The sequence below is a fragment of the Amyelois transitella genome, chromosome 9 (genome assembly GCF_032362555.1).
Source record: "Amyelois transitella isolate CPQ chromosome 9, ilAmyTran1.1, whole genome shotgun sequence".
Lineage (NCBI taxonomy): Eukaryota > Metazoa > Arthropoda > Insecta > Lepidoptera > Pyralidae > Amyelois > Amyelois transitella.
In genome coordinates, this window is record NC_083512.1 from 2,988,718 (window position 1) to 3,015,897 (window position 27,180).

At 37.3% G+C, this 27,180-nt stretch overlaps 1 protein-coding gene across 1 annotated transcript in view; it reads right to left on the bottom strand.

Annotated features, from left to right (window-relative positions):
* The window catches only part of LOC106134706 (phosphatidylinositol 4-kinase beta), a 49,018-nt gene continuing 21,838 nt past the window's right edge, over positions 1-27,180 (bottom strand). The window contains exons 2-10 of the mRNA XM_060945725.1: positions 21,893-22,784; positions 16,705-16,905; positions 12,663-12,929; positions 6,264-6,425; positions 4,066-4,299; positions 2,578-2,756; positions 1,921-2,032; positions 1,004-1,145; positions 1-381 (exon numbers count right to left, since the gene is read on the bottom strand). Of these exons, the coding sequence (XP_060801708.1) occupies positions 200-381; positions 1,004-1,145; positions 1,921-2,032; positions 2,578-2,756; positions 4,066-4,299; positions 6,264-6,425; positions 12,663-12,929; positions 16,705-16,905; positions 21,893-22,784 (2,371 nt within the window). The 3' untranslated portion in view covers positions 1-199. The remainder of the gene's footprint in view (positions 382-1,003; positions 1,146-1,920; positions 2,033-2,577; positions 2,757-4,065; positions 4,300-6,263; positions 6,426-12,662; positions 12,930-16,704; positions 16,906-21,892; positions 22,785-27,180) is intronic.

Here is a 27,180-nt window from a genome sequence, read left to right on the forward strand (position 1 = left end):
AAATCATAAATTATACAGATCAAAAGATTATAACACATAAAGTTTACAATATTTTATCATACGTCTGGTCGTTACAGAATTCTAACAATCTCATGTTCCAATAGGCGCGGCCGTAGAACGATGATTCATAGCATAGATAATAAAAAAACATCTACCCTCAACGTAAAATTTTGCACTTGATCAATAAAATTCAACACAATTACAATATGCCATTGGTGTAGTACTGATAATTATCGTACAATCTCGTTGATAGAGAATGTAGGGCGTCTCTTACGAGTCTGTCGACTAAGGCTTGTAACTGTGGCTCGGTGCGTCCGAGATGAAAGCGGCCGCGGAATGAGGAAACCGCGCTGCTACTGCGCAAGCAAGATAACTGACCACCTGGAAATAAAATATGTGTTAATACATATCAAACGTAACCGCTTGAGAACATAAACGATCTTGTTAACTGGATAGAACAATAAATAAATAAATATATGTATACGGGACAAATTACACAGATTAAGTTAGCCTCGAAGTAAGTTCGAGACTTGTGTTACGAGATACTAACTCAACGATACTATATTTTATAATAAATACTTATATAAATAAACATCCAAGACCCGGCCCAATCAGAAAAAGTTTTTTTCTCATCATGCCCTGGCCGGGATTCGAACCCGGGACATCCGGTGTCACAGACAAGTGTACTACCGCTGCGCCACAGAGGCCGTCTATATGTTTAAACAGTAAATTAGACACCTAGTATCATTATCTGTTTGTCTGTCATAATCAGTATTCTGAGATGCGATCCGGTTGCATCCTCTCTTAAGAGCCCTGGTTCCATGGCTCTCGGCCCTATGAGGAATGGTAAAATTAAAAAAAAAAAAAAACACCTAGTAAAGATTCAAAGTATATGAGGTAAGCAACTAAAATTAGTAGCAGCAGTGGGATTCTAACACAATTAAATGTATATTGAAATGTTGGTTATTTAAAACCATTTAAATAACAAATGTATGACACTAACCCATTCGCATGAGCTCCACGATGTGTATGATCTGGTCGCAATGCTTCCTGGCGGCTATGAGCCCCCGCAGTATGAGAATCTTGAAGTATTGGAACATGTCCGATTGCTCGCCGTCCATCACTTCCACGAATTCTGTCGTTAACTGTGAATATATGGGTGGCAAATTAATACATTATATATATAATTACGTCTATATCCTTTGCGGGGAAGACAGAGCCAACTGGTGTATGGCTTAGTGATGGAATTGAAATTAAAATAATGACAAGTTGCTAGCCCGTCGTTAGGTACTAGATGTTCTAACGACGGTGTTAGGCAGTATTTTTCTTTTAAAAAATATAAAGGAGGTCATTGACCGACGCACAATCCAAATCGCTGGGTTGCCACATTTGATTTTTGTCATGTTGTCTCCCTAGAATCACCCCTGAGTACACCCCTGTGCACTACTAAGAGAGGATTTCCCGGAACATAAATCAAGCAGAGACTACATCTTTCCACTTGCCACAATCCCTGCTTTCTTCTTTCAGTTCATCTACATTCATAACTCCCTTCATGCAAGCGCGTCGGTTTCGGGTATTACCCTAAATTCTCGCGGAAAAATTAATTATTTGCCTTACGTGGGCGAACTCTGTTACTTCATACTAATATCATAACAAATAGAGAAAAAGTCCCAAAATTTTTATTCATACCATTCCTTACTAACGTCAGGTTACTAAAACATAAGGCTCTACTTAACAATCTATAAAACAATTAAGAAATCCCATTTAGGATAAGTCCGCCACTGTACATATACTTCTAAATCCAATAACTGTTTTGTTATTTGTTATATTTATTTTTATGTGCAATAAAGAGTTTACAAACAAACAATTTGTCTTCATGAAATCATATTATAATAATATGAAAATTAATTATGCATTTACCTTAAATGGAGAACTCTCAAAGCCGAGGTTTTTCGGAGATATCGAGAATATAAATCCAAAGTCGATGTGTATAATGTGCCCAGCACTGTCCAGCAGAATGTTGCCATTGTGTCTGAAACAATATAAAATTCATCAATAATTATATTGTTGATGGAAGAGGAAGGCTAAGACGAAAGATCTGGACATACATACATACATACATAAAATCACGCCTCTTTCCCGGAGGGGTAGGCAGAGACTACCTCTTTCCACTTGCCACGATCCCTGCATATTTCCTTCGCTTCATCCACATTCATAACTCTCTTCATGCAAGCTCGGCATCTCTTCATCCGGACATACATACTAATAATCACGTCTTTATCCCGTACGGGATAAAAAGAGCCCACAATCTCGGATGGCCACGTTTAGCTGTACGGGTTAATGTTAGTTGATTTGCCAGCCCATGGATTTTTATTTGTTACCAGACGAGCATAGAAGCCTGTATATATACTTCTATACATACATATAGTCACGTCTTGCGGGGTAGACTAACCCAATAGTTTTGAGAAGACTGAAAAGTCACGTTTTGCTGTATGAACCAAGTAATAAAATTGAGATACAAATAGTAACAGGTTGCTAGCCCATCGCCTGTTTATTTAGACTGGTTCATCTTCTTACCGGTCTTTCAACTGCAGTAGATAGCTAGTGAGCGCGTACGCAGCGGCGGACTCCACGAAATTGTTCTGCGCGCGCAGGAAGCCCTCGCTGGTGGGCGGCCCGTGCTCCAGCTCCAGCCACGCGCGCAGGCTCTTGCCGGACTGCTTCTTGATTTGATGAAGCGACACTGAGTTTAGCACCTGAAATGTTCAATAAAAGGGTTTAGCCGGATACGTATGACGAGTCGGCCCCCAAATGGGAATCGATATCGAAACTTTTGTTTTAATATCGACTTGATGTTCAAACACGATTTATGTACTTTTCGCGACCGACTTCCGCTTTGACCTTGAGATAGAGAGCAAAATATCCGTATGCTCGCTCGACTATTACTGAATGTGATATATCTCTGAAGCTAATTTAGATAAAGAAGTGAAACCAACGCGAGGTGTTAGGTTACATTACAGAGTATATCACATATATTTTTTTATAATTTTTAGAATAAAAAATTTACGTTTTTTTTAAAGTTTCAATGCGTTTTGCACGAAATTAAAATGTGCGTAAAATATTTTCACGGCATGTTAAAATATTACATGCTGTAGTAAATTGGAAATAGACTCAACTTAGAAAAAAAGAAGAGAGGTTTTAACGCTGCTAATAGTGATAAAAGTTACGTACAAACTTTGCATTAAATTTATGTACCTTCTAGGTATAACCTTTAGCATTTTAAACATAAGGCAGTCACTAAACACATGTCAGTTATTTGATATGTGTTTTTATATTTAAATTAAACATCATATTTCATTAGCATATCTTATCAACGGCGTAATTACGGACAATAAAAAAGATTAAACGTACGTGTCAATACATACCTAATATATATTGGTATATTCTTTAAGGAAAATTGAGAATTTTTATTACGAAGATGAAAAGGAAATTCTGTATATGATCTTATCAAAGTAAACAAATTAATCTTTGGGTATTGTTTCAAGTCATTAAAATAGAAACATAATGATTTATTAAGAAATACACACATTAAATCAAACTTGTTTTCCGGAAGGGCAGGCAGAGTTTACGTCTTTCAAATTCCCCCATTCGTCATGGAAGCTTGTCAATTTAGGGATGTCGCACAATTCATTTTATCTTTTGGAACAATCGCTTCATTATTACTTATTAATTATCATCCTAACGGACAGGGTAATTTAATTTCGTCAACCGGGTCAGGGATGGCCACGTAATTACACGTGTAATTATATGGACGCACATGGCACAACGCTAGAATTTTAATGTGCTACAATCATGATTAAACGTTTTAATAATAAGTCGGGAGTACGAGCATACGAGTTTAAAACCAAAACATTTTGTCGGTATCAAAGTTTCTCATGTATGTCCTTAGAGAAGTGTTAACCTGTTGGGATTCTCAACACTTGAGCTTCTACCTTTACCAAATGTCAATAGAAAAATTATGTAAAATTACTAATTTCAACAAATCAACATTTTTAAGACACTAACCGGCTGAATCAGTCCACACTCCTTATCCAAGCACAATATTTCATAGGGGTGCAGTTTCAACGGCACCCGTTCTTGTGCCCAAACGGACTGGAGTCTCCTCAGGAGTTGAGCTGCCAACATCTCTTGGCGGAGGTCGTCGCCCACTTTGACGATGCAGCCGAGCAGCCGCCAGCCGGGCAGGGAACCGTACGGCGAGGATGTACGCATACGGGCCAACTTGCATTCCCACGATTCCTGCAATGATGAATACAGTTTTGAGTAACATATAATCACTACATAGTATAAAACAAAGTCGCTATTTTAGTCTGTTTGCCTGTATGCTTAAATCTTTAAAATTACGCAACGGATTTTGATGCGGTTTTTTGTAACAGGTGGAGTGATTCAAGAGGAAGGTTTTTATGTGTAATAACATTTATAATTGTGCACCCGTGCGAAGCCAGGGCGCGTCGCTAGTTAAGTGTAAAAAAAGACTGTGCAACATGGAAAGATGAGATTGAAAAGGACGTTATTCCCGAATAATTTCAAATTACGACTTACTCTACACGTGAATTAATAAGAATATTTAATGTTCACATTTTACGCAATAAATAATTTGGTGTGGTTCCCGGCACCAATACAAAAAAGAATAGGACCACCATCTCTTTCCCACGGATGTCGTAAAAGGCGACTAGGAAGGTATAGGCTTACAAACTTGGGATTCTTTTTTAGGCGATGGGTTAGCAACCTGTCACTATTTGAATCTCAATTCCATCATTAAGCCAAACAGCTGAACATGTCCATTCAGTCTTTTCAAGACTGTTGGCTCTGTTTACCCCGCAAAGGATATAGACGTGACCATATGTTTCTATGTATGTATGTAATAATTTTATAAAAATGTAGATCGCTGCTCCCTGATCTGCTCATGATTTTATGTATTTATTATTAATAGATAATAGGAAAGATAATCCTTTTCTATTGTTGGCAAAAAATACTGTTAAATCACAAAGGCAAATCGAAAACTTAATAAAATTGAGATATAAATCACGCAAATTGCCTTCGAAGCAAATTGCGTAATATAAGGATTTAGCTCGTTACTTTATAAACTTTATTTTAATCTCAAAACTTAAGAAATCAGCGGTTTATTGCGTCCATTAAAGCAACATAGTCTAGGAAAGTAAAATTGCACATTTGCGCCAGACGGCCGCGTTTCTCAAATGGTAAAAGCAATTAGTACGAGCAACTATGTTTATACTACACTCTATTTCACACAGAATCAAAAGTGGGCTCAGAGTAAAAATATTTTAAAATCAAGAGTGCGCACATTGATTTGAAGCCATGAAAAGTTCCTTCATAATAAATACCGATTAACCCTGCATACAATATGCAGGGTTATTATATTATATCGAGTTCGCATAATAGGTTTTTAAAAAGTGGCTACACACAGTTACATAATTCAGTACACTTTTTGAATCATCAATATCATGTCACTATCATCCATATCGTATTATGATGATGCTGACGTGATTAAAATATTTTAAAAAACAAAGAGCAATTTGAATGCAACATTCGAAATGCAACCAATTTTTGTTCTTGTATTTTGCTTTGTTTTGAGCGCTTTGTGTCATAGGCGCACTCCATAAAGATACTAACTCAATAAGTGGCCCACTTTGCCTTCACTCTAATTATACTTCGCATAGTCTCTCTATACCAATCATTAGTGAGTTACTATTAAACTAATTCTAGAAAACGTTCCTGACCACAACTTGTTAATTGATAATAGTGACCACAGTTAAACGTGCTTTATATTGCGATAGTCTGCCCCCGGGGCCATGAATGGCACACATTCTGTATCGTCAATCCCCCTAGACTACAGGAAGTGAGAAAAACAAAAACCTAAGGAATACAAAGTTTTTGTAGGGAGTCAAGAAAGGGTGGGTCCACTTTTAAAGCAAACGCGACAGTAGCGCTCTCCTCCCATGATTCGGCGGCGATAACCTGAAAGGTTGGAGGAGGCGTGGGTAGTGGTGGGACAGATCCAGGACTCTGGAGCAACTCAGGCCGAAGCATAACCACCGAGGCAATACAAAGTTGAAACTGCCGACGTACTAATATTCCTAAATAATACGGGGTGCCGACAGTTATGAAACTTAGGTCATCTTTGAAGTCATATAAACGGAGTATTGCTGAAAGCTGCTAATATCATAAAGTGCTTTATTCACTTTGAGCGCAGTAGCAGAAGGGTCGGCGGGGTCGTGTTTGAAGGCGTTCGGCGGAGGCGCCGCGGTGGCGTCCGCCAGTCGCCGCCTCACTTCGCCCGCGCCCACCGCCACCGACTCGCGAGAACCGCAAGACGATGTCGACAACGCCGATACTGCTGACACCTGAAAAAAAATTTATATTTTAAATTTTTTTTTCATGGAATGCAAAATGGAATTAAAAATCGCCTAACTTAACCAAGTCTAGGCAAGCTAGGTTGTTGTTAACTTTGTTTTGCATAATTTGGCCTCTTACGATTTCGGCCAAAAGATTTTTAATAAAAAAAGTTTCTTTAATAGCTATGTTATATAACTCAGTTACAAATATAAAAAAACTAAACTTAAAAATACTTATATAATTTCCTTTTTATTTACCAGCTCCTATGGCGTTTAGAATGGTGAAAACGAAAAAGTAAAATCCTTAAGTTAGGTACTCAGTTTTATTGTACTTATACCAAAATTTAAATTCTAACTGACCAATCCTACAATTATTTCCCAATAAATATTGACTATATAAACATTTTAATTGGCTTACGAATCGCATGAATCATATACTATTAGCATTTCAATATGAACGGGTTATCTAATAGGGTAAATGGAAACACGCAATGTAGGCACCATGTACATTGTAAGTACATATTTTCTGTCACGCATGGATTAAACCAGTGCAATGATATTTTTAAATAAATTCGTGAATCATAATCCAATTATATTCAAAATTATAAAAAAAGTCATTAATGAGATAAATCGAAGCGTATCGATTAACTTTGTAATACCCAGGACTTCGGTCCCACTCGGCCGAAATAATTATTTATTTTAATAATTATTAATACTAATATAGATTGGACCTGTAGCGGGAGCAATGATTCAGCTCGACCGCCACCAAAGGGAAGATCTTCCGCCAGGCTAAGTGTAAGTGTGCATGTGTGACTCTTCGCCACACACCGTCTTTTAAAGTTGTAAATCTGTGTCTTAGCAAAGATATAAATCATTATGTCATGACATCTGTCTGCCTGTATGTGTTAACTATCTGACGTAGTGACTTTTGTCTTTGAACTACAAGGTCTGGGGTTCGATCCCCGGTCGGTATGGAGAAGGGACTCTTCTTATTGGCCTGAGTCTAACCAAGTTCCTTTAACACAGGTTTTGAACTTACGTTCGGGCTAGTTCGATAAGTATGAGTTTTCCGGTACCTACACATTTATTCATTGGCGTATCTCAGAGAAACCCGTGAGATGTTTTCCTTTGTGTGTAAATCGAATAGATATGCCTGTTATATTATACACAGGTAAACATACGTCTATCGCACTGGACGGATATGACGCCCTCATTTAATAAGTCCTTACCACGTATCGTTGAGGTAAGCACAAATTATGTTTGAGTATTGTCACCTTAATGTAATCTGTTTACGCTCGCAATGTAAAAAAAATATATATTTTATGACACCCCGGTCCGGCAAAACATTCAATTGGATTATTACCTGGTGACCTGTAAGACAGATTTTTAATTCATCCAATTCGATCCTCAACAGCAACTCTATTCTGTATGACTTTATAATGAAATTGAGATTCAAATAAAGTACAAAGTAGCTCTATTCTAATGTGTCGGGGACCACATATTTATTTATATTTGAAGTAGGTATAAGCTGGTTTTCGTATGTTTGTTTTTTTTTTTACTTCCAGATTATACAATTTTTTTACTATTACCAATGTTTGGTGTGGGATCAAGTACAGGTGCAGTATTGAAACTAACAAAGTTTTGAATACCAGTCAGGGGTATCGACTCTCAAAAATACTGTTATTCCAAGTCATGCTCCTTGCTCACACTATCAAACAAATGGCTTTTGATACCTGCCAATGGTTGCATCACACCTTGAGTCAGCCAAAAAGTACCTGTCGATCACTTTTCAGAAATATAAGACTTTTTAACATACATACATACATACATATAATCACGTCCATATCCCTTGCGGGGTATACAGAGCCGACAGTCTCAAAAAGACTGAACAGTCACGTTCAGCTGTACGACTTCATGATGGAATGAGATTTAAACAGTGCAAGAAACCTATTTAAAAATCCTCTTTTCATCATTACTCCAAATGGCCATTGAACAACTAAAGAAATGTGGACTCCATCATTTATTCTCATGAAGTATCGACACCTCGTTTTTCGCCACGTGATTACATTACGCGCGGTGCGACTGAGCAAATATGAATTATCAACACCTTCGCTTTGATAACACGTGAGATTTATTTAATGCAAAGTGGAAATCAAAATATTAAGAATAACCTTAAATGAAGTGCTTGACAAGAGATATGCATGATATGAATTAATTTTCATAATATCTATACTAATATTATAAAGCTGAAGAGTTTGTTTGTTTGAACGCGCTAATCTCAGGAACTACTGGTTCGAATTGAAAAATTCTTGTGTTAAATATACCATTTATCGAGGAAGGCTTTAGGCTATATAACATCACGCTGCAACTATTAGGAGCGAAGAAATAATGGAAAATGTGAAAAAAAAACGGGGTTATTCATCCTTGAGGGCTTCAATGATGCCCAAAATAACTATTCCACGCGAAGTCGCGGGCACAGCTAGTTTCACAATAAGTTTAAAGAGATAACAATTACAAAAATAAGTAATAACGTTAAACATAAACACTAGTTTACTTTATGGACCCTGCATTATGTGAAACTTGTATTGCAGGAGTCCAGTTTACATTTATATACCCATTGTCATCAAAATCAAATTATTACCATCCGTTCTTTAAACAATTTTTCTAACAAACATTTGCAAGGTAGATATAACTGGGTTAAGGCTGTCATGACGATTAAGGAAGTCTTGAAGTCTTCTCAAGAGGAGACAGTAAGCCTTATATGGCTCTTTTTACCGAAAATAAACACGAGAATCATTTTTATTTTATCGTTTTTCTTAATAAAAAATACAACAGTTCTTGTCAATATGTTTGTGTCTTTTAACTAGACACAGTTAAAATTACCATGTCGTCGGTCTGTTTATCAACATTTTCTACTTAATGTTAAGTACTCCTAATCTGGGAGAGAAAGAGGTATTATTTATTAATAGGTTCTCATCTTAAACTCTAGCATCAACAAAAGTCATTAAGTAATTATTTCAACTCGTATAATAAAATGCGCGTGTAAATAAATAAACAATATCAATAAGTCATTTAACATTTCCTATACATATTGAAATATTCTAATGGTATCTTAGTATGGGTTTTTAGGTAATGATGACTTAAAATTCAGGCCGCTGTATGACAATCGTACCCTTTATTTGCACGGGTACCTCCCACGCCATTTTTAGTCTAACTTTTATCCATGTTAAGAAAGAGGACAGTTTTTCTTTTTATATTATTATTTACGAATTAGATAAAAGCCCTTATTTTGATGAAACTTGCATAGATCAACTGCGTTTATAGTGTTGTCCCCCAACAGTAAATAAAAACTGTAGATCAGCTTTAAACAAGCTGTGGGAACTAGGTACTGTGAGTTGTCTTTGTACACGTCTCATTTTTTTTGTCTCATTTGTTTAGTGTAGCAAACACATTTTTGTCAAAACATTTGGAAGCACAATTAGAAAGTGTCACATCTTGTGTGGGATGCACAATAAAACGGTATTCGCATGTAAACCCCAATAGTAAATATTGAGTTTAGGAGGTCGTCACACTATTACGAGTTGTTTACCAACGAGCTTAGCTTTCTAACAAAATTACTTAAAATGGTGTGAGAGGCGGCACTTTTCAATTCTGAAGTTAATTATAGCGAGAATGTGTGAAAGCTGTGGTGATAGACAATATAGTGTGTAATTTGATGTATTTATTGTATTTAATTTTTAATTCGCTTGTAGCAAGTTTTTCAATAGGCAGATATAATATATGCAATAGACTATATTGCCTTTTACCTATAACTATCTGCCTATTAAAAAACTAGCCCTAAATGTCATTATTAATAGTTGTTACTTCATTTGGTGTAAAGATGTTTATGTTTGTTATTTTAATTTTTAATTAACATTTCTTCTTTTATTCAATAGGTGCAGAACGGATACTCAAATTCTCAAATATACCAGCAAAAAATATGCCTACACAGCATTCATCATCTCGCCATGTTAACACGAAACCCTATGGGACTTCCTCTACGCTCCTGTCAGAATCCAATTTAGAAAAACATACTTCGAAATACGAAACGATATTTGAGTATAACGAATTTCGTAGACATAGGATTTTGCTTAGCATTTATTTCGAACTACTAAACCAATATTTGTAATATTATTACGTGCTTGTCTTTTTTTATATCAATTTCGTCAAAAGAATACATTTATTCAATCTGTATTATATAACTAAAACACTGGTTTTTGAAATGGAGAAAGAAATGACAGCATGTAATATTTTGATTGGAGGAGAAAAAGTGGAGCAAGTGAAAGAGTTTGTATATCTAGGATCAAAGTTTACATCAGATGGCAAGTATGATAGTGATATTGAAAGGAGAGTGAACGCGGGGAACATGGTGAATGGAGCTTTGCATGCCTTTATGAGCAGTCAGAAACTATCCAAAAAGGCTCGACTGGCTGTGCACAGGGGCGTGTTGGTCCCGACATTAATGTATGGGAGTGAAAGTTGGGTATGGCAAAAGAAGCATGAAAGCAGAATAAATGCAGTGGAAATGAGAGCGTTAAGGAGTATGATGGGTGTGAAATTGAGTGACAGGATAAGGAACAGCGTGATAAGGGAATGTTGTGATGTGAAAGAAGATGTAGTTACAGGAATAGAAAAGGGTATGTTAAGATGGTTCGGTCATGTGGAGAGGATGAATGAAAGCAGGTTGACTAAGCAGATATACAAGGAGAGTGTGGAGGGAAAGGTCGGAGTGGGAAGACCTAGACGAACGTATCTTGATCAAATTAAGGACGTCCTGGTAAAGGGTCAGGTCAAAAGTACCCGAAACCGCCGAGCTTGTATGAAGAGAGTTATGAATGTGGACGAAGCGAAAGAAGTATGCAGAGATCGTGGCAAGTGGAAAGAGGTAGTCTCTGCCTACCCCTCCGGGAAAGAGGCGTGATTTTATGTATGTATGTATTATATAAAAAGGAAAGGTGACTAACTTATCCACTAAATGGATTTTGTTGTAACTTGACATACAAGAAGTAGAAAGCCAAGACAGGGAAAAGCTATTATTGTACATTTGTCTCAATTATTTTAAGGTTTACTTAACGCATTTACAGACATTTCAAATTTGAAGTCGAATTCTTTTTCTAAAAGTTAGGTTAGTCGAAGTCTTTTTCTCAAAGTTAGGCTTTTAGAAAAAGAATCATTGCGAAGTGTGAAAGACTCGTGAGAAAGCAGATCTATGACACTTACACAGGAGTAACTTTCTACACGTAGGAACTTATGACGAGATGGTATTGATAATGAACAATCTAATCGTTCCTAATCTATTGTCACTACTCGCCATTCATGCTGGGAGAAAGTACTCCCTTCCCAGTGAGGGCGTGAGATGAGAAATTTTAAATAGACAGGTTATGGAACAATGAAACTAGATAAGTGTTACGTGGCCACTTACAAACGTTAGATAGTAATTAGTTTGCTGGGTGACATGCGAAATTGCTAATATACTGACATAATTACAATGTAATGTAGGTATATTTTTTTAATTAACTTGAATATTTTTTTATATAGTAGGTACCTACAGCATTTGAAATGGTAATAACAATGTTTCTCTCTATTAAGTCTCCCTTCGCTACTGTATTTCGGAGCCTGGGGTTCGCTTTCTAAAATACTTCTTTCCACTTATTATGTTTAAAAGCATCCTCAGTTTTAAATCCATTGGCTCGAACATGATCTCTGGCTTTGTCAAGCCAGGATTTCAAAAGTCTATCCTCTATCTTGCTCGCGGCCTGAGGGTGCCAGTATGTTTGGAAAATTACATCGATTCTAATATTATAAAGCTGAAGAGTTTGTTTGTTTGAACGCGCTAATCTCAGGAACTACCTACTGGTTCGAATTGTTTTTGTGTTGAAAAAAAAAATATATTTTTGTGTCAAATAGTTAATTTATCGAGGAAGGCTAACATCACGCCGCAACTATAAGGAGCGAAGAAATAATGGAAAATGTGAAAAAAACGGGGAAAATTATTCACCCTTGAGGGCTTCAATGACGCGGACGGAGTCGCGGGCACAGCTAGTGTTGTAATATACGGACTATTTCTTTTTAGAAACTATAGGTAACCTGAGACAACCTAGAGGGGTAGAGTGTGGGACATGGTCTGTTTCAATTGCTAGTGACCATTCGTTTCAGGCTAGCACTCACCTACATTATACATGGTGTTTACCAAATTTTCCATCTTACCTGAGACAAGCTATCCGGCGCCGGCGCTCTATGCGGGTACTGCGTGCTCAAGTCATCATCATCATGACTCCAACAGTCTCCCGCGTCCACATCATCTAAGGCCGAGTACAGCGACCACACCGGCCATTCTGGCACCAGATTCTCTTCGCTCTTCGTGTGCCTGATTGGTGGGGAGTGGGGGGCGGGGGGCGCGGGCGGCAGCAAACGAGGTGGCAAGGGCTCGTGACCATCCGTTTCCAGTACTTCCACGTACATTATGTAGGGCGCCTGTAAAAAAATAGATCAGTTAGAAGTCGATACAAAATACATCTATAGCAACATACATCAAGAAAAAATTTGGATTACTATTTAAAGAAAGGTGAATTAACTTTTAGGCGATGGGCTAGCCACCTGTCACTATTTGAATCTCAATTCTATCAATAAGCCAAACAGCTGAAAGTGGCCTATCAGTCTTTTCGGGGCTGTTGGCTCTGTCTACTCCGCAAGGGATATAGACGTGATTATATGTATGTATGAATAAACTTCTACCCTGAAGATGTCGTGACACGATTTACATAAGCCTGGCAAATATGTAATATTTAAATTAATAATATATTTTTATAGATTAGTCGAGCAGACGGTATAATTTAATTAAATTCATATTAAAATTAATTGTTACACATCCGCGGTGTATACGTCCGGGGAATGGCTGACCTCAAAATCAGTATTTCAATGTTAAAACGATATAAAATTACGTCACCTCAATCTAAGGCTTATGTAGATCAATATCACCATATCGTGTTAAGAAACCATGCTCGCACAATTCGATTGCAGTAGCAATTGAAATAACCTTAAAAACAGTTAATTACGCCTCTATTTAGAATATTCAAGGCTGACAGGTTTCTCGATAGATACCTGAATTAATAAAACGTTCATATCGCGCGATTAAGACCCGTTAAAGTTGCGCCTATTAAAGATATCCGCCCGACCCACATACATACATAGCTGTCCTTTAAGATATTATTTGTGACGGTGAATGGCAGCCTAATAAAAGTATAGAGGAATAAAGGTCATATTCAAGAAAGGAAAATGCTGGGAATTGCTGCATTAAAGTAATGCTGTTATAGTCCAGCAAACGAAAGAAACGAAAGTGCCGTGTGGTTCTCGGCACCATTACAAAAAGAATAGAACCACTCCATCTCTTTCCCATGGATGTCGTAAAAGGCGACTAAGGGATAGGCTTATAAACTTGGGATTCCTCTTTTAGGCGATGGGCTAGCAACCTGTCACTATTTGAATCTCAATTCTATCATTAAGCCAAATAGCTGAACGTGGCCATTCAGTCTTTTCAAGACTGTTGGCTCTGTCTACCCCGCAAGGGATATAGACGTGACCATATGTATGTATGTAACGAAAGATCCATATACTCTTATGTAAGTAGTAAAGTTTCATTACATCTACAATTTGTATTGAAATATTACAAGATTATTAGTAAAATAAACAGACATATCTAATAAAAACTACAACGCAACATATGTAATGAACAGAAGGCGCAAAATCATTTGTTTCTTGATGTATGGGGGCGGCGTTTCCATTTCATACTGATTGATATCAGAAGCAGATTTAATTCTACATTTTCTATTTTTTATAAAAACAGTCAATACCGAGATGGAGTCATTAACTGCGAGGGTCCGTACAAACGATTCGCAGAATCATCTCATTAATTGAAACTGCTTCAAAATAACACAATTTCAAAGTCGTAAATACCTAAGTAAATCTCAAATTTCTTCAGTTTCAGCCATTATGCGCACATTCCATGGCTATTTAGCAAAACTGAAACGCCGAGTTCGCCATGAACCGTGATATTGAAGAAAGTTTATGCGTTAAACCAAAATAAGCAGTTAATTACCGGCAGACTTAAGATTAAGTCATTAGAACGAAAAAATAATATTCAACTGTTTCTCTTCCCGCGCAGATTATCATAGATATCAAGGGAGATACTTTTAAACTCTTTAACTTGAGAGAGCGATGGGCTAGCAACTTGCTACAAAACTGGATCTCAATTCCATAATTAAGCCATCCAGCTGAATGTGGCCTTCTTCTTCTTCGACTGTTGGCACTGCTCACCCCATCAGGGATATGTACGCGTTGCGTATGATACGAAGAAAAAAAAAACCATGTAGTATTGAGTTGAGTATACGAGAGTAAATCTCGTTAAGCTAATAATACCTATAATTCTAAACGTTGATAAAGAAGGGATCCAAGGAGGAAAATTAATGATTCCAAAACTGAATGTGAAGGCAAACCAATGCTCTTAAAACATATCAAACCAGTTTTCATTTACCACGTAACAGCACACGAATTTATTGCGTTTTAAATGAGTAGGTACCACATCGCACCTATCTAACAATAAATAAGGATAATGGTATGCACCGCACATGGACTGGGCAGGTTGAGGTCTATAGAGGCATTATATAACTTCACATCAGTACATTATATAGTTAGTTATAACTATTTGTAAAGATATCGATGCTTGTAAGCCACTTTTACGGTGAGGGAAGACATCGTGAGAAAACTAGCACATTCAGGCAGCTGGATGTGGAATCATATAATCTAATACGGGTTAGGTTCCCCTGCAAAAGGTAACGGAGGTCAGACGGGAGTCGCTTCGTGTAAAAACATGACACACCCAATCTAGGATACATGGGCAAGGGCTTACACTCCGGGCTCCTCTCCAGAGTGCTGAGGATGCAAGCGGGACAAAGCCAGGAAGAAGAAAGAAGATATCTATCCTTGAATGAGGGAAAGTCTCATACGTAAACTAATGGTAACAGGCAGAGTCTCTGGGCTCCGTCCCATGGAAAATAGGTAACTGGGACTGACCCGTATCTCTATTCCCCGATGCATATAACTTAAGATTTTCAAGGCAAGAGGGCACTATTTGAGCTGGCGTGCAACACTTTAGGCCTCGTCATGATTAGCATCAGTCAAAAAAGAACGCCAAGATGATTACGATGATGTACACATTGGTTACAACTGGTGCTCAGTTGCACCATCAGCATCAGCGTGAAGCGATATAGCCAGCGTGTGATTTTTCAGTAGTAATGTGATCGCTGATGTAAGGGCGGGCCGGAAGGTTTCATTTAGAAAGAACGGCTAATTCCGCCCGTTCAAGTTACTTCAACTAACATTGATTCATCTCACCTTATCTTTACTATTCAGCACGGCGGCGGCGTGCGGTGGTATCCTCAGCACGTAGTGTGATCGCTGATGTAAGGGCAGCCACACACGAGCCGGCAGGTTAAGGTCTAGAGCGGGTAATTCCGCCCGGAGCCGCCCGTTCAAGTTACTTCAACTAACATTGATTCATCTCACCTTATCTTTACTATTCAGCACGGCGGCGGCGTGCGGTGGTATCCTCAGCACGTAGTGGGATCGCTGATGTAAGGGCAGCCACACACGAGCCGGCAGGTTAAGGTCTAGAGCGGGTAATTCCGCCCGGAGCCGCCCGTTCAAGTTACTTCAACTAACATTGATTCATCTCACCTTATCTTTACTATTCAGCACGGCGGCGGCGTGCGGTGGTATCCTCAGCACGTAGTGGGACCGCTGATGTAAGGGCAGCCACACACGAGCCGGCAGGTTAAGGTCTAGAGCGGGTAATTCCGCCCGGAGCCGCCCGTTCAAGTTACTTCAACTAACATTGATTCATCTCACCTTATCTTTACTATTCAGCACGGCGGCGGCGTGCGGTGGTATCCTCAGCACGTAGTGTGATCGCTGATGTAAGGGCAGCCACACACGAGCCGGCAGGTTAAGGTCTAGAGCGGCTAATTCCGCCCGTTCCGCCGCCCGTTCAAGTTACTTCAACTAACATTGATTCATCTCACCTTATCTTTACTATTCAGCACGGCGGCGGCGTGCGGTGGTATCCTCAGCACGTAGTGTGATCGCTGATGTAAGGGCAGCCACACACGAGCCGGCAGGTTAAGGTCTAGAGCGGCTAATTCCGCCCGTTCCGCCGCCCGTTCAAGTTACTTCAACTAACATTGATTCATCTCACCTTATCTTTACTATTCAGCACGGCGGCGGCGTGCGGTGGTATCCTCAGCACGTAGTGTGATCGCTGATGTAAGGGCAGCCACACACGAGCCGGCAGGTTAAGGTCTAGAGCGGCTAATTCCGCCCGGAGCCGCCCATTTCGCCGCTCCTTGTCCGCGACGCCGGCGAGACGGCGCCCGATACTCGTCAGCGCGTTTAGGAACTGGGGGGAAAGTAATTGCTGTTTAATATAGGCTTGCCGTGGGTATAGACGGGAAAACCGGAGGGAAATCCCGGGGTGTTTAAGTTTTAAAAATTATTTGTTCGGTCATCCTTAACTTTCCAATTTATTAATTGTTTGTTTGTCTCGTACAGTCTCTTATCACTTTTGAAGTTTCTTAGTATTAGGTACTATTTACGAATTTAGTAATTAACTGCTGCAATCATTACCGCAATTATCCATCCATATGACCACAATTTAAGAACTATTGAAGTCGAGCTTCGTCCCAAATCAATGCTTTGGAATCCTAACTGGGCTTATATTTTTTGTTACTAGGGTGTTTCCTGTTAGGTATAGTATTCAAATACGCATTCTTAATTTATTGCATAAGATTTATTTCCCAATTCAGAAAGAGATCTGTTTGTGACAAAGTTGAAATTTCCCAAACAATATCTATAGTTACCTGTGCAATCAACAGATACAGTTTTATTCTTTATGGTATCTAATATTTTCGTCAAAAAAACGCTAGTAGCCTGCGAAAAATTTCAAAGTTGAGGTGACTAACGCTTTCTTTTGAAGTAGGTAACTTAATGTTGTAACATACATTATTAAGTTTGTTATATATACATGCATACTTATGGTCACGCCTATATCCCTTGCGGGGTAGACAGAGCCAACAGTCTTGAAAAGACTGAATGACCACGTTCATTTATTTGGCTTAACGATAGAATTGAGATTCAACTAGTGACAGGTTGCTAGCCCATCGCCTAAAAAAGAATCCCAAGTTTGTAAGCCTATCCCTTAGTCGCCTTTTACGACATCCATGGGAAAGAGATGGAGTGGTCCTATTCTTTTTTGTATTGTTGCTGGGAGCCACACGGCACTGTTATATATTTAGGGCAGAAATTTTGTAGATAGTACATCTGTTATTTCATTTAAAAATTCCACTCATACACATACCCAGTGTTTATATACTGGTAATAATACCACACATTTTCCCAATCCATGATTCTTTAGACAAATCAACATTTTACTGATTCAATTGGAATCTCCCAGATTGTTGATTATTTACATAAACTAACTTAGTAAAATTTTAATAATATAAATCTATTAATATTATCATTGGTTTGCAAAATAATTATTGAATCTATATAATTAGAAAAAAATGATTTTAAATAGTTCTTTGGCACTATTTCAGCTTTAGAAACGCTTTATATTTCTAAAACACTAAACAAACACATAATCTCTAAAATAAACGCTCTAATTATATACTAATGATCAATTAACTTTAAGTACGTTTTAATCGCAATGTTAGAAAAAACTCTTATTTACCTATCAGTTTCCATAATGCCAAGTTTGTAGATGTAGACCAATATTGAAAGATGAATCACGATGATGATGATAAGTGAGTAAATAATAATAGTAAACAATTGCCTGTTATCTAACGTTATTAATTAGAAGGTCCATGTTATCAATGGGACAATAATGTCAGGAATTTTGTTCAGAATGAATCATATGGTCCAAAATCCTATGGTACTGAATAGATATTCAAGTAATAGTAAGTAATACGGGAAAAAGTCTTAAGAAAAAAAATATAGAAGCCATTAATGCAAAAGTAATTTTTCATTGAAGTAAGTAAAAAATCAATATGATAATTGGTGCGATTAAGTACTTATTGAACATGGGAACAAATATTTATTGATTGATTTGGAATAAATACGTTTAACCATTTGTTTTTAAAACCAATTTAGCTTACTTAAGTTTTATTATGTTTGACGTAGTCCAAGGAAGGTTATACGAAGTTCATCGGGTCATTTAGTTAAATATTTAAAGATCATAGGGTGGGCTTGGGCAAAACCTTCAGGTGGCATAGTAAACCCGATGATTCTGTGTAATTGTGAGTCATTAAATTCTTAAATAACCTCCAATAGTATAATATGTACAATTCCGTGAAATGAATAATTTAGTATAATCAAAATAATTCATAGCATCCATGAACGTAAACAACATTATATTATACTGGCCATTATCAATGTTACTTAAATCACTGCTACTTCTATGTGATAAATCTAAAGTACGGGTCATATACTGCAATTAAACCATTCTCGAAGCAAAATTAAAAATCATGTACGGACTTAATAACAACCGTTTCTAAGAGTTTGAGATAAATATGCGATATAAATGCGATTTTAAACCTTATTACAACTACCAGTAAATTTAACGTTTATAAACTGCACTTAACTCCCGCTTACGTCGTGATAAGCATCACGGCGTGGTCATTAGATGAATTTAAATATAGCGAAATGGGTCACGGCTTTCAGCCCTAAAAGCTAGCTAGCGTAATGAACCGTTAAGAGTCCACACAACGTACAGTGGCACTAAACTTGGAACGCCCACATAAAGGCAAATTCACACATGGTCATGGTATTATTATTATATCATCGACGTATCAGATTTATTTTTTTATAATAAACGAACAGCAATTTCTCTTGTAATGTATACAGTATCAGTATACAGAAAATTATGAATACATATTACTGTTATTCATAATTTTCTGTATACTGATTTGTGTGTGAATCGGAATGAATCTGTGTGTTATAATTTCAGCTCATTGAGACAAATAGATTTTGATGTATTATGCTGAAATCTGGTCATGTTTTATTTGTTATCTACTAGATAAAGTAAAGGTAACCCAGTTTTTAAAACAAAACAAAGCAATTTCTCTTTTAATATATACCTATTGCATATACTACTCAAGTTGCATGAAACCATTACAAAAAATTCCACCTTATAAACTTAAGTGTGGGTCAAAAAAGATAATGTGTTAGGCAACAAAACGTGATTATAATTCACAACAGCAGGTCTTGAAATAACCATATATAGATATGTATATGAACTTTGTTAACAGGGTACCTGAACTCGCACACAGGCCGTTTGGCGTCCCTAATTCCCTATTAGGGAGGCATTAAAAGCAGACATATTGACGCCACTCCTTTCTGCACTCCTCGCCTGAAGTAATATATTAAGGCTAGCAACCGTGGTTTTACCAGTGGGATATTTAGTTTATTGATTTATCACGTAACTAGCTCTTACACACACAGCTTCGCCCGAGTGCATTTATACCCATTTACAAAATAGCTACGAAATTAGCACCACTTAGAAAATGCAACAAAAACCCCACTAAATATAATTTCACATAAATATATACATAATATATGTTTGGCAAATAAAAATCTTTGGTCTTTACAAAATGTGACGAATTGAATGCCAATACAGGCTTCTAGCAAATCTCACGGGAACTTAAGTTTTTACCGGGATGAAAGATACTATGTCCTTCTCCAGACTCATAATTATATATAATTCAGTAAATAACCTTTGAAGAGGTCAGAGGACAAACAAACAAATAAACTTACTTTCGCATTTGTAATATTATTTGTATAGAGCAGATATAAGAAGATAAATTTATTACTTTTCAAATTTTACCCTAGCTTATGCTCATGCATTGTAACTCAAACACTTAAGCTTTAAACATATTGCAGTATAACTTTTACGAAAGTTTTACGATAATTACAAAAAGCTCAAAGGATTCAAATTAAAAATAGATCAAAATATTAAAAAAATAGTCTTCTCTATTTAGTTATTAATAACTAAATTTTCTAATGCCCTTGGCATATAATGAGAGTTAGAACTAAACAATTCAGCAATACAAGGAACAACATTAAAGGCGAAACACATGTAAATAAATATTATCAAGTTTTAAACCAAGTTTTAAAGTCATACAACATCAATGTTAAAATATTATTATTCCTAACATAAAATACGCACTCGTACATGCTTATTTTAGCATTTTACACAAATTATTGTCATGTCCTGCGTCATAACAACGTAGGTAATAAATAATAAACAACAATTCGGTACTCTAAAAATTTTAAGTGCTGTGTGGTGGTCCTGGCACCAATAGAAGTGCCATGTGGTTCCTGGCACCAATAGAAAAAAATAATAGGACCACTCCATCTCTCTCCCGTGGATGTCGTAAAAGGCGACTAAGGGGTAGGCTTATAAACTTGGTATTCTTCTTTTAGGCGATGGGCTAGCAACCTGTCACTATTTAAATCTCAATTCTATCTTAAAGCCAAATAGCTGAACGTGGCCTATCAGTCTTTTCAAGACTGTTGGGTCTGTCTACCCCGCAAGGGATATAGACGTGATTATATGTATGTATGTATGTAAAACTTTAAATTTTATTTCACGTCTTCTGTTTTTTTTTTTGTGGTTGCTAAAGTTATTTTTTAATTTTGTATACATAAGTTATTACAACCTATATCGGTTTAAGACATTATATTCTAGCTGCAGTATCTGAGAAGCTTATATAAAAGCAAGTATTTACTACGTCAGGGCTATAAATAATACCATGATTTTTTTAAATAAATTCCAATAATTCCTGTACATATAATTATGCATACAGCTTTACAAATAAGTCGATATCTTTTATGACTGCACAATTTAAATACTTTCATTCTGATCACTGATAATTTCTAAACAAAAACCTCAATTCCTACAATCTATTAAATAGTGTCTATTGTTCTCCTTTACCTCATTGGTTTATTTAATTTTACGTGAAACATGACTATTCGTTCGTTCAGCCCGCAATCAACATACAATTTCATGGCCGAAACATTTAGACACGAGATATTTATACGATCCTGAGAACTGTATATTTTTGGGAAACACTGGAAAAATCTGATTCATTAGTCCCTATTGACTCGGCAGATAAATTATTGAAGATGATTTGAAACATAGAATTAGCCCCAATGAATACATATTCATTGGGGCTAAATTGCCAGTGCTTTTAATTGTGACGTACAATTACACAGCCAAACGGATGAGATAACGTACTGTTTATCAATAGTTTCAAAACTAATCGCCACCAAAAGATATCATCACACGTAACAGACATACCTATGTAAGTAAGTAAACATGAAATATTTACCTGAGTTTGCGGAGCCAACCGAGGCGCACCACACGAACACTGTTCGCCACAAAGACATCCATTATCAAAGGCACGTCCTGAAGCCAGATCACCTAGGTGTCTTCCAGACGGTGTTGCCAGCCTTAACGCCGAAGCGTCAGACTGCGATCTGTGGTGACCCCTTCTAGCCGCCGGCCTAATTTCTTCCGCGAGAATGGAATCTCTCAGCTTTGTCGCTTTCGATCGTTTTGTATCACCACCGAATGCAGCCAACAACCACGCTAGCCGAAGCGAAAACTCAGCACTCTGTTTACACCTGTGCACCAAGTAGGGTTTAAGCACGTCCGCCACATCGCCCATTTCTATATACATTGTCGCCAACTGTGGCAAGTAGAAGTCCACGTCTTCATATGGAAATGAAAACAATTTGTTCGCCAGATATGTCTGCACACCCGGCTCTTTCGAATTGAACAGATATGAGATAGCCATACTCATGTCGAACAATTTACTCTCAAACAACCGTAACAGAAAGTCTTTGTTTTTCGATGTCTCGGCGGCGGATATTTCTGATTTCGGTGCATCGACGACAGTGTCCGGTGGATCCGGCGGTTTGTCTGTTTCTTCAGGATTACCGGAATCGAGGCTTTCTCTGGATCGAGCTGCGGCCGGTGGCTGTGGCCGTTCCTCGTCTGCGCCGTCAGGTGGTGTGTGAATACCAGAGTCATCTGATCCCGCTGGAATTTCCGGAGGTAGAGCGAGCCTCGGCGCAGGCACTTCCATAGGAATCCGAAGCGGCGCACCCTCCGGAGAGGTCGGTGTCATATCCTCCGGTATCCTTTGGAGAACAGAGTCCAAGGATCTGTTTCTTTGGTGGCCGCATCCCGCCGGCGGCCCGCTAGCACCCGTCACATGTCTATAACAAAGAGAAAGAATTTATCAGAAAAACTTCCACAATAACTCCGAAACTATAAGGGGAAATAGACAACGAGAATGCCTAAATTATGTGATTTATTTACGTACTTATAAAACGGATCTTCGTAATGCCGTATTCCGACGACTATAATTTTTCTGACCATTTGGCCAATTACAACAGAACTATCACTAGACACAAAACTCAATAATGTTGGTCACAATCACAGCAGCGTTATCGTCACGGTCGAGCACGAGCTCGTTGTTAAAACAATGCAAACGGCCGTCGTATTGTCATAACGAGTAATTAAACACAGATCGTGGCAAGCGGGAGCGCACGTCCTACCTCGCGCCCGTTCAAAGGCCGACTGCCTGCTACATGGAATGCTCTTTACGCAACCATGTTGTTGTGTTTGAACGTCACAACGCGTGCTATGCCATGCCATTCGAAAAGGACTAGCTCGATTACACACGTACACAGCCGAAACATTAAAAAAGCGGCGAAACAGTAAACAAAGATGTGTGAAAACCAAAGATTTCGCTGACCGAGTTCTACGTCAAACGCAGAGATAGATATTATGGAACTTGTGTTTTCGAATTTTGCAAGCTTATGAGCCACTTGAACAAACAGACGTAATATGCAGCACCGCAACTCATGCGTACTTAACTGGTGAGAGCGTCACGATCACGAACAAAATTGTTTTTGACATTTCAATGATTACCACACTGATAAAGGATCATATTTCATAACTGTAGATAAGTATCAATGCTATCAATAAAGCCAGTATAGATGAAAAAATTTACGGCTCTGTTGTACTTTTACATCGAATGGCTGCAATTCATGTTGTTTCAGAAAAGAATAAATAACAACCATCATAAATATAGAAAGAATGCCAGTTACAACACGATGATTTATCCAACCAGAACTTTGCGACTGGTGGATCGATGTTTGCATTCTATTCATCTCTACAGTCGGTGTTAACGAGAAGCGTACAGGTAGTGTGATATAACACTGCATACCAACCACGGAGAAAGCGTCCGACGACCCCGAAAGATTTTATCAGCACTTGTGGTATCAATTACAAAAGATCCATCTAACACTGAGGCCACTAAGTGGCAGTCGCATGACCAACACAGACGTGTATTCATTCAATCAGATATTTGGAGGAAGTGGAAGCGTGCACTCAATGAGCGAGCATTCCATACGCACAGCGTGAGTGGCAAACGAATTAACATTGTTTATTTTCGGAACTCTATCGGGAATGGAGCATATGTTGCCTCAAGCCAAACAGATGTGCCGATCATGAGCTAACGGTACTTCAACATAGAAAAAAAGCACGCATTCATCGAATTCTGATCGAACGCCACTAACAAAATAGAATGTCATGGGTAAATTATTTGATGCGGGTTCATTTGGGGTAATTGATTGATTTAACGATTGTTATAAATTTTACCGCAATTTGAACAAATGCTTGTGTCAGCTTAGGTTTTCATCACTTTCCTATGAATTGAATAAAAATGTGTATTATGAACGTATATTGTAGAGAATTTTAAATATCAATTTTACAATGAATTCATGTAACGATGCCAAAGCATTCTTAGCTTTATTAACACTCCGATCTTTTATAACTTGTACTCCGTCATTTTTAATTCAAAGTGTAAGTACCTACTTATTCTTTAAACTTTAGGAATTACATTACTAGAATAATACGAAATAAGCACTAATGAAATTTAAATTTTCAATATTAATTAAGTATACCTGGATCTTCGCTACTATCGGTCAGGAAAGATTATTTAGGTCAATCCATCACTATCGGTCGGCTAAATAAACATCACATTGAATGACCTCGCGTGTAAAACGGTATAAACCATAAATTCCAATCCTATAAAATGATTTATTGGATAAATTACCATAACCATATTCTTTAGCACAACAAGTTGAATTATTATTATCAAGTCAGCTTAGAAAAATAACAATCGAACTGATACATATATGATATCAACATATTGACATTTCATTTAACATCAAATTGTCCTACATTGATTTTAATAAGCTCAGTAAGTTTAATGACGCAATACGTGTCTACAAAAAAGTCAAGTTATCAAAACAAAGCCTGCATTTGTAATGTAATGTGAAACTCAGTTCCCAATAGGTGATACTGACAAAGAATCGTAGAAAACTGAATAGTGATTCATTCAAATTATAAGCCCAGACATTTTATGACCTTGCCTCAAATGAGTAAATAAGCTATGAATACAGTTGGCGTAGAATCTGGCAGACGCTCGAGTGAAATGAAAACAAATATAGTGAACACGTAGACAGATTTCCGAAAAATATGAAAAAATAAAAAATAAAGTTCAGTACGTGACACAAACAATGTGTAATACTTAAAATCAAGAAAGGTCCTGTATTAAAAAATATATTAGAAACAGGTTGGGCATTTGAGTGACTTTTTTTAGGTTGGGCTCGAATAAATCTTGAAGGCCTTGCACGCCTGTTGTAATAGATTTATTTATCACCACAAATCAAAGGCAATCAAACAATAGTGAATTGATTCGGCGTGGCACCATACGGACACGTAAGTACAATAGTACTTACATATAGGTACATAAGAGTTAAAATGCCGATGATAACAATGTTTTTTCAAGAATCTTTATTTTAGAAATGTTGAAGTAGGTAAGATTTATATCAAGAAAAAACAACTCAAGTTCTGGTGTAAAGGGAAATATTTATCTTTCTATAATTAAATAAACCAAAGGAACAAAAATATTGATTTCGGATACAAAAATGGGATAGAAGACACAGACACATCATCAACATCAAGTACGTGAGTACCTACGTCAGCAATTGGAATAACAGGAAATGGTATTGAAAGTATAATCATTTTTTCAGTTAATAATTTTAAGTATAAAGTCCTTTACAGAGACAATGTGAAACGCCAATGATTCATTTATTCAGAGAAACAAACAGAAAATTCCAGTGGCTTCAATTTTATACCCACTTCTTTACTAGAAAAGATATTGATCAATGTAATGATAGTAATTTATATGGGCACGATCTTTCACCGTAACGTCGTCGTGAGCATTAGAGACTATGTCAATATGGTCGTGATGGCGAAAGTGAGAGCCAACCTTGACGTTAATTACTTCTCACACCACTTCATGCACATTCTGCGTTAAATCAGTTCACTGTACTGTAAGCTAAAAGTTATCAATATATTTAAAAGTTTAATATATGGCAAATAAGGGTAATATTCTATGTTGACAAATATTAACAAAAGCAAGTAATTACATAGGTAATTCTGTTTATGCTATTGAACGTAGGTGTGTATATGATACCTGTACAAAATGTACACATGCTAGGCATAAATTGCCAAAGAGATGGTAAAATAATTTAAAAGAAGAAGAACACGGAACCGAGACATACAGACTAAAACATGAGTTTTACATACATAAATTAGAAGGCACTCCGTGTATTCAGGTTACGCGTTCTGATGATGCAACGGAAGAAAAAAACACCAAAACCTCAATACGGAACGGAACTATAAATATTAATTTAGTGAAGGAACTACGGAAAGACTTGTTAATGGAATGTTAATAGTGGCTACTTTAAGGTTAAGAGCTTCGGTCTGCCCTGTTAAAGATGGGATCGCCTCGGTTGACCCCGCCGCACTCATTAGCCCACTTTATTATTTATCTCTCCCAATTGAAATACACTTTACATCAAGATCATTTTTAATGTAATGCGGAAACAATGTGCGTTTCTATTATGAAGTAAGTGCAACTTTTGCGCTCATTGTCGTTCAATCAATAGATTTATTTTCAAAATTGGATACAAGGTATCACTTATTGACGTCACATCACTTAAATCAAATTATAACTACTACCGCTTCCAAAGAGCATGTGTAGAGGAAGCGGCGGAACAAAATACACTGCAGCATTTTCATCGGACGTCAATATACAAATATAGATCTCTTAAATCTAAATCATGGACGAATGCACATTGTCTTAATTAAAAAACATGAATGAATGTAGAACTAATCACGTCTCCAAATACCCAAATTCGCTACAAAAATGAACTCGTGTGTTTGCAAAATTTTTTGAAGATTGGTCAAGTCTGAAAAGCTAACAAAAAAACAAACTTTCTCATTTAAGTTGAGATTACGCGTTCTAAAAAACTGGTCAAGTTATAGAAAAATGTAATGACTTAACCTTTGAACAGATGTAACAACACCTTTTTATGCAACTAGCACGTTACGAAAAAACGCGCCGAAATCAAATAATTAACACACTTTGATCCGGATTGATAAACGTGTTTGCTGAATGTTACAATTCCACAAGTGTCTTCACGAAAACTAGTTTAGATCTTAATGAAAATGTATCTTTAGAAAACATTGACG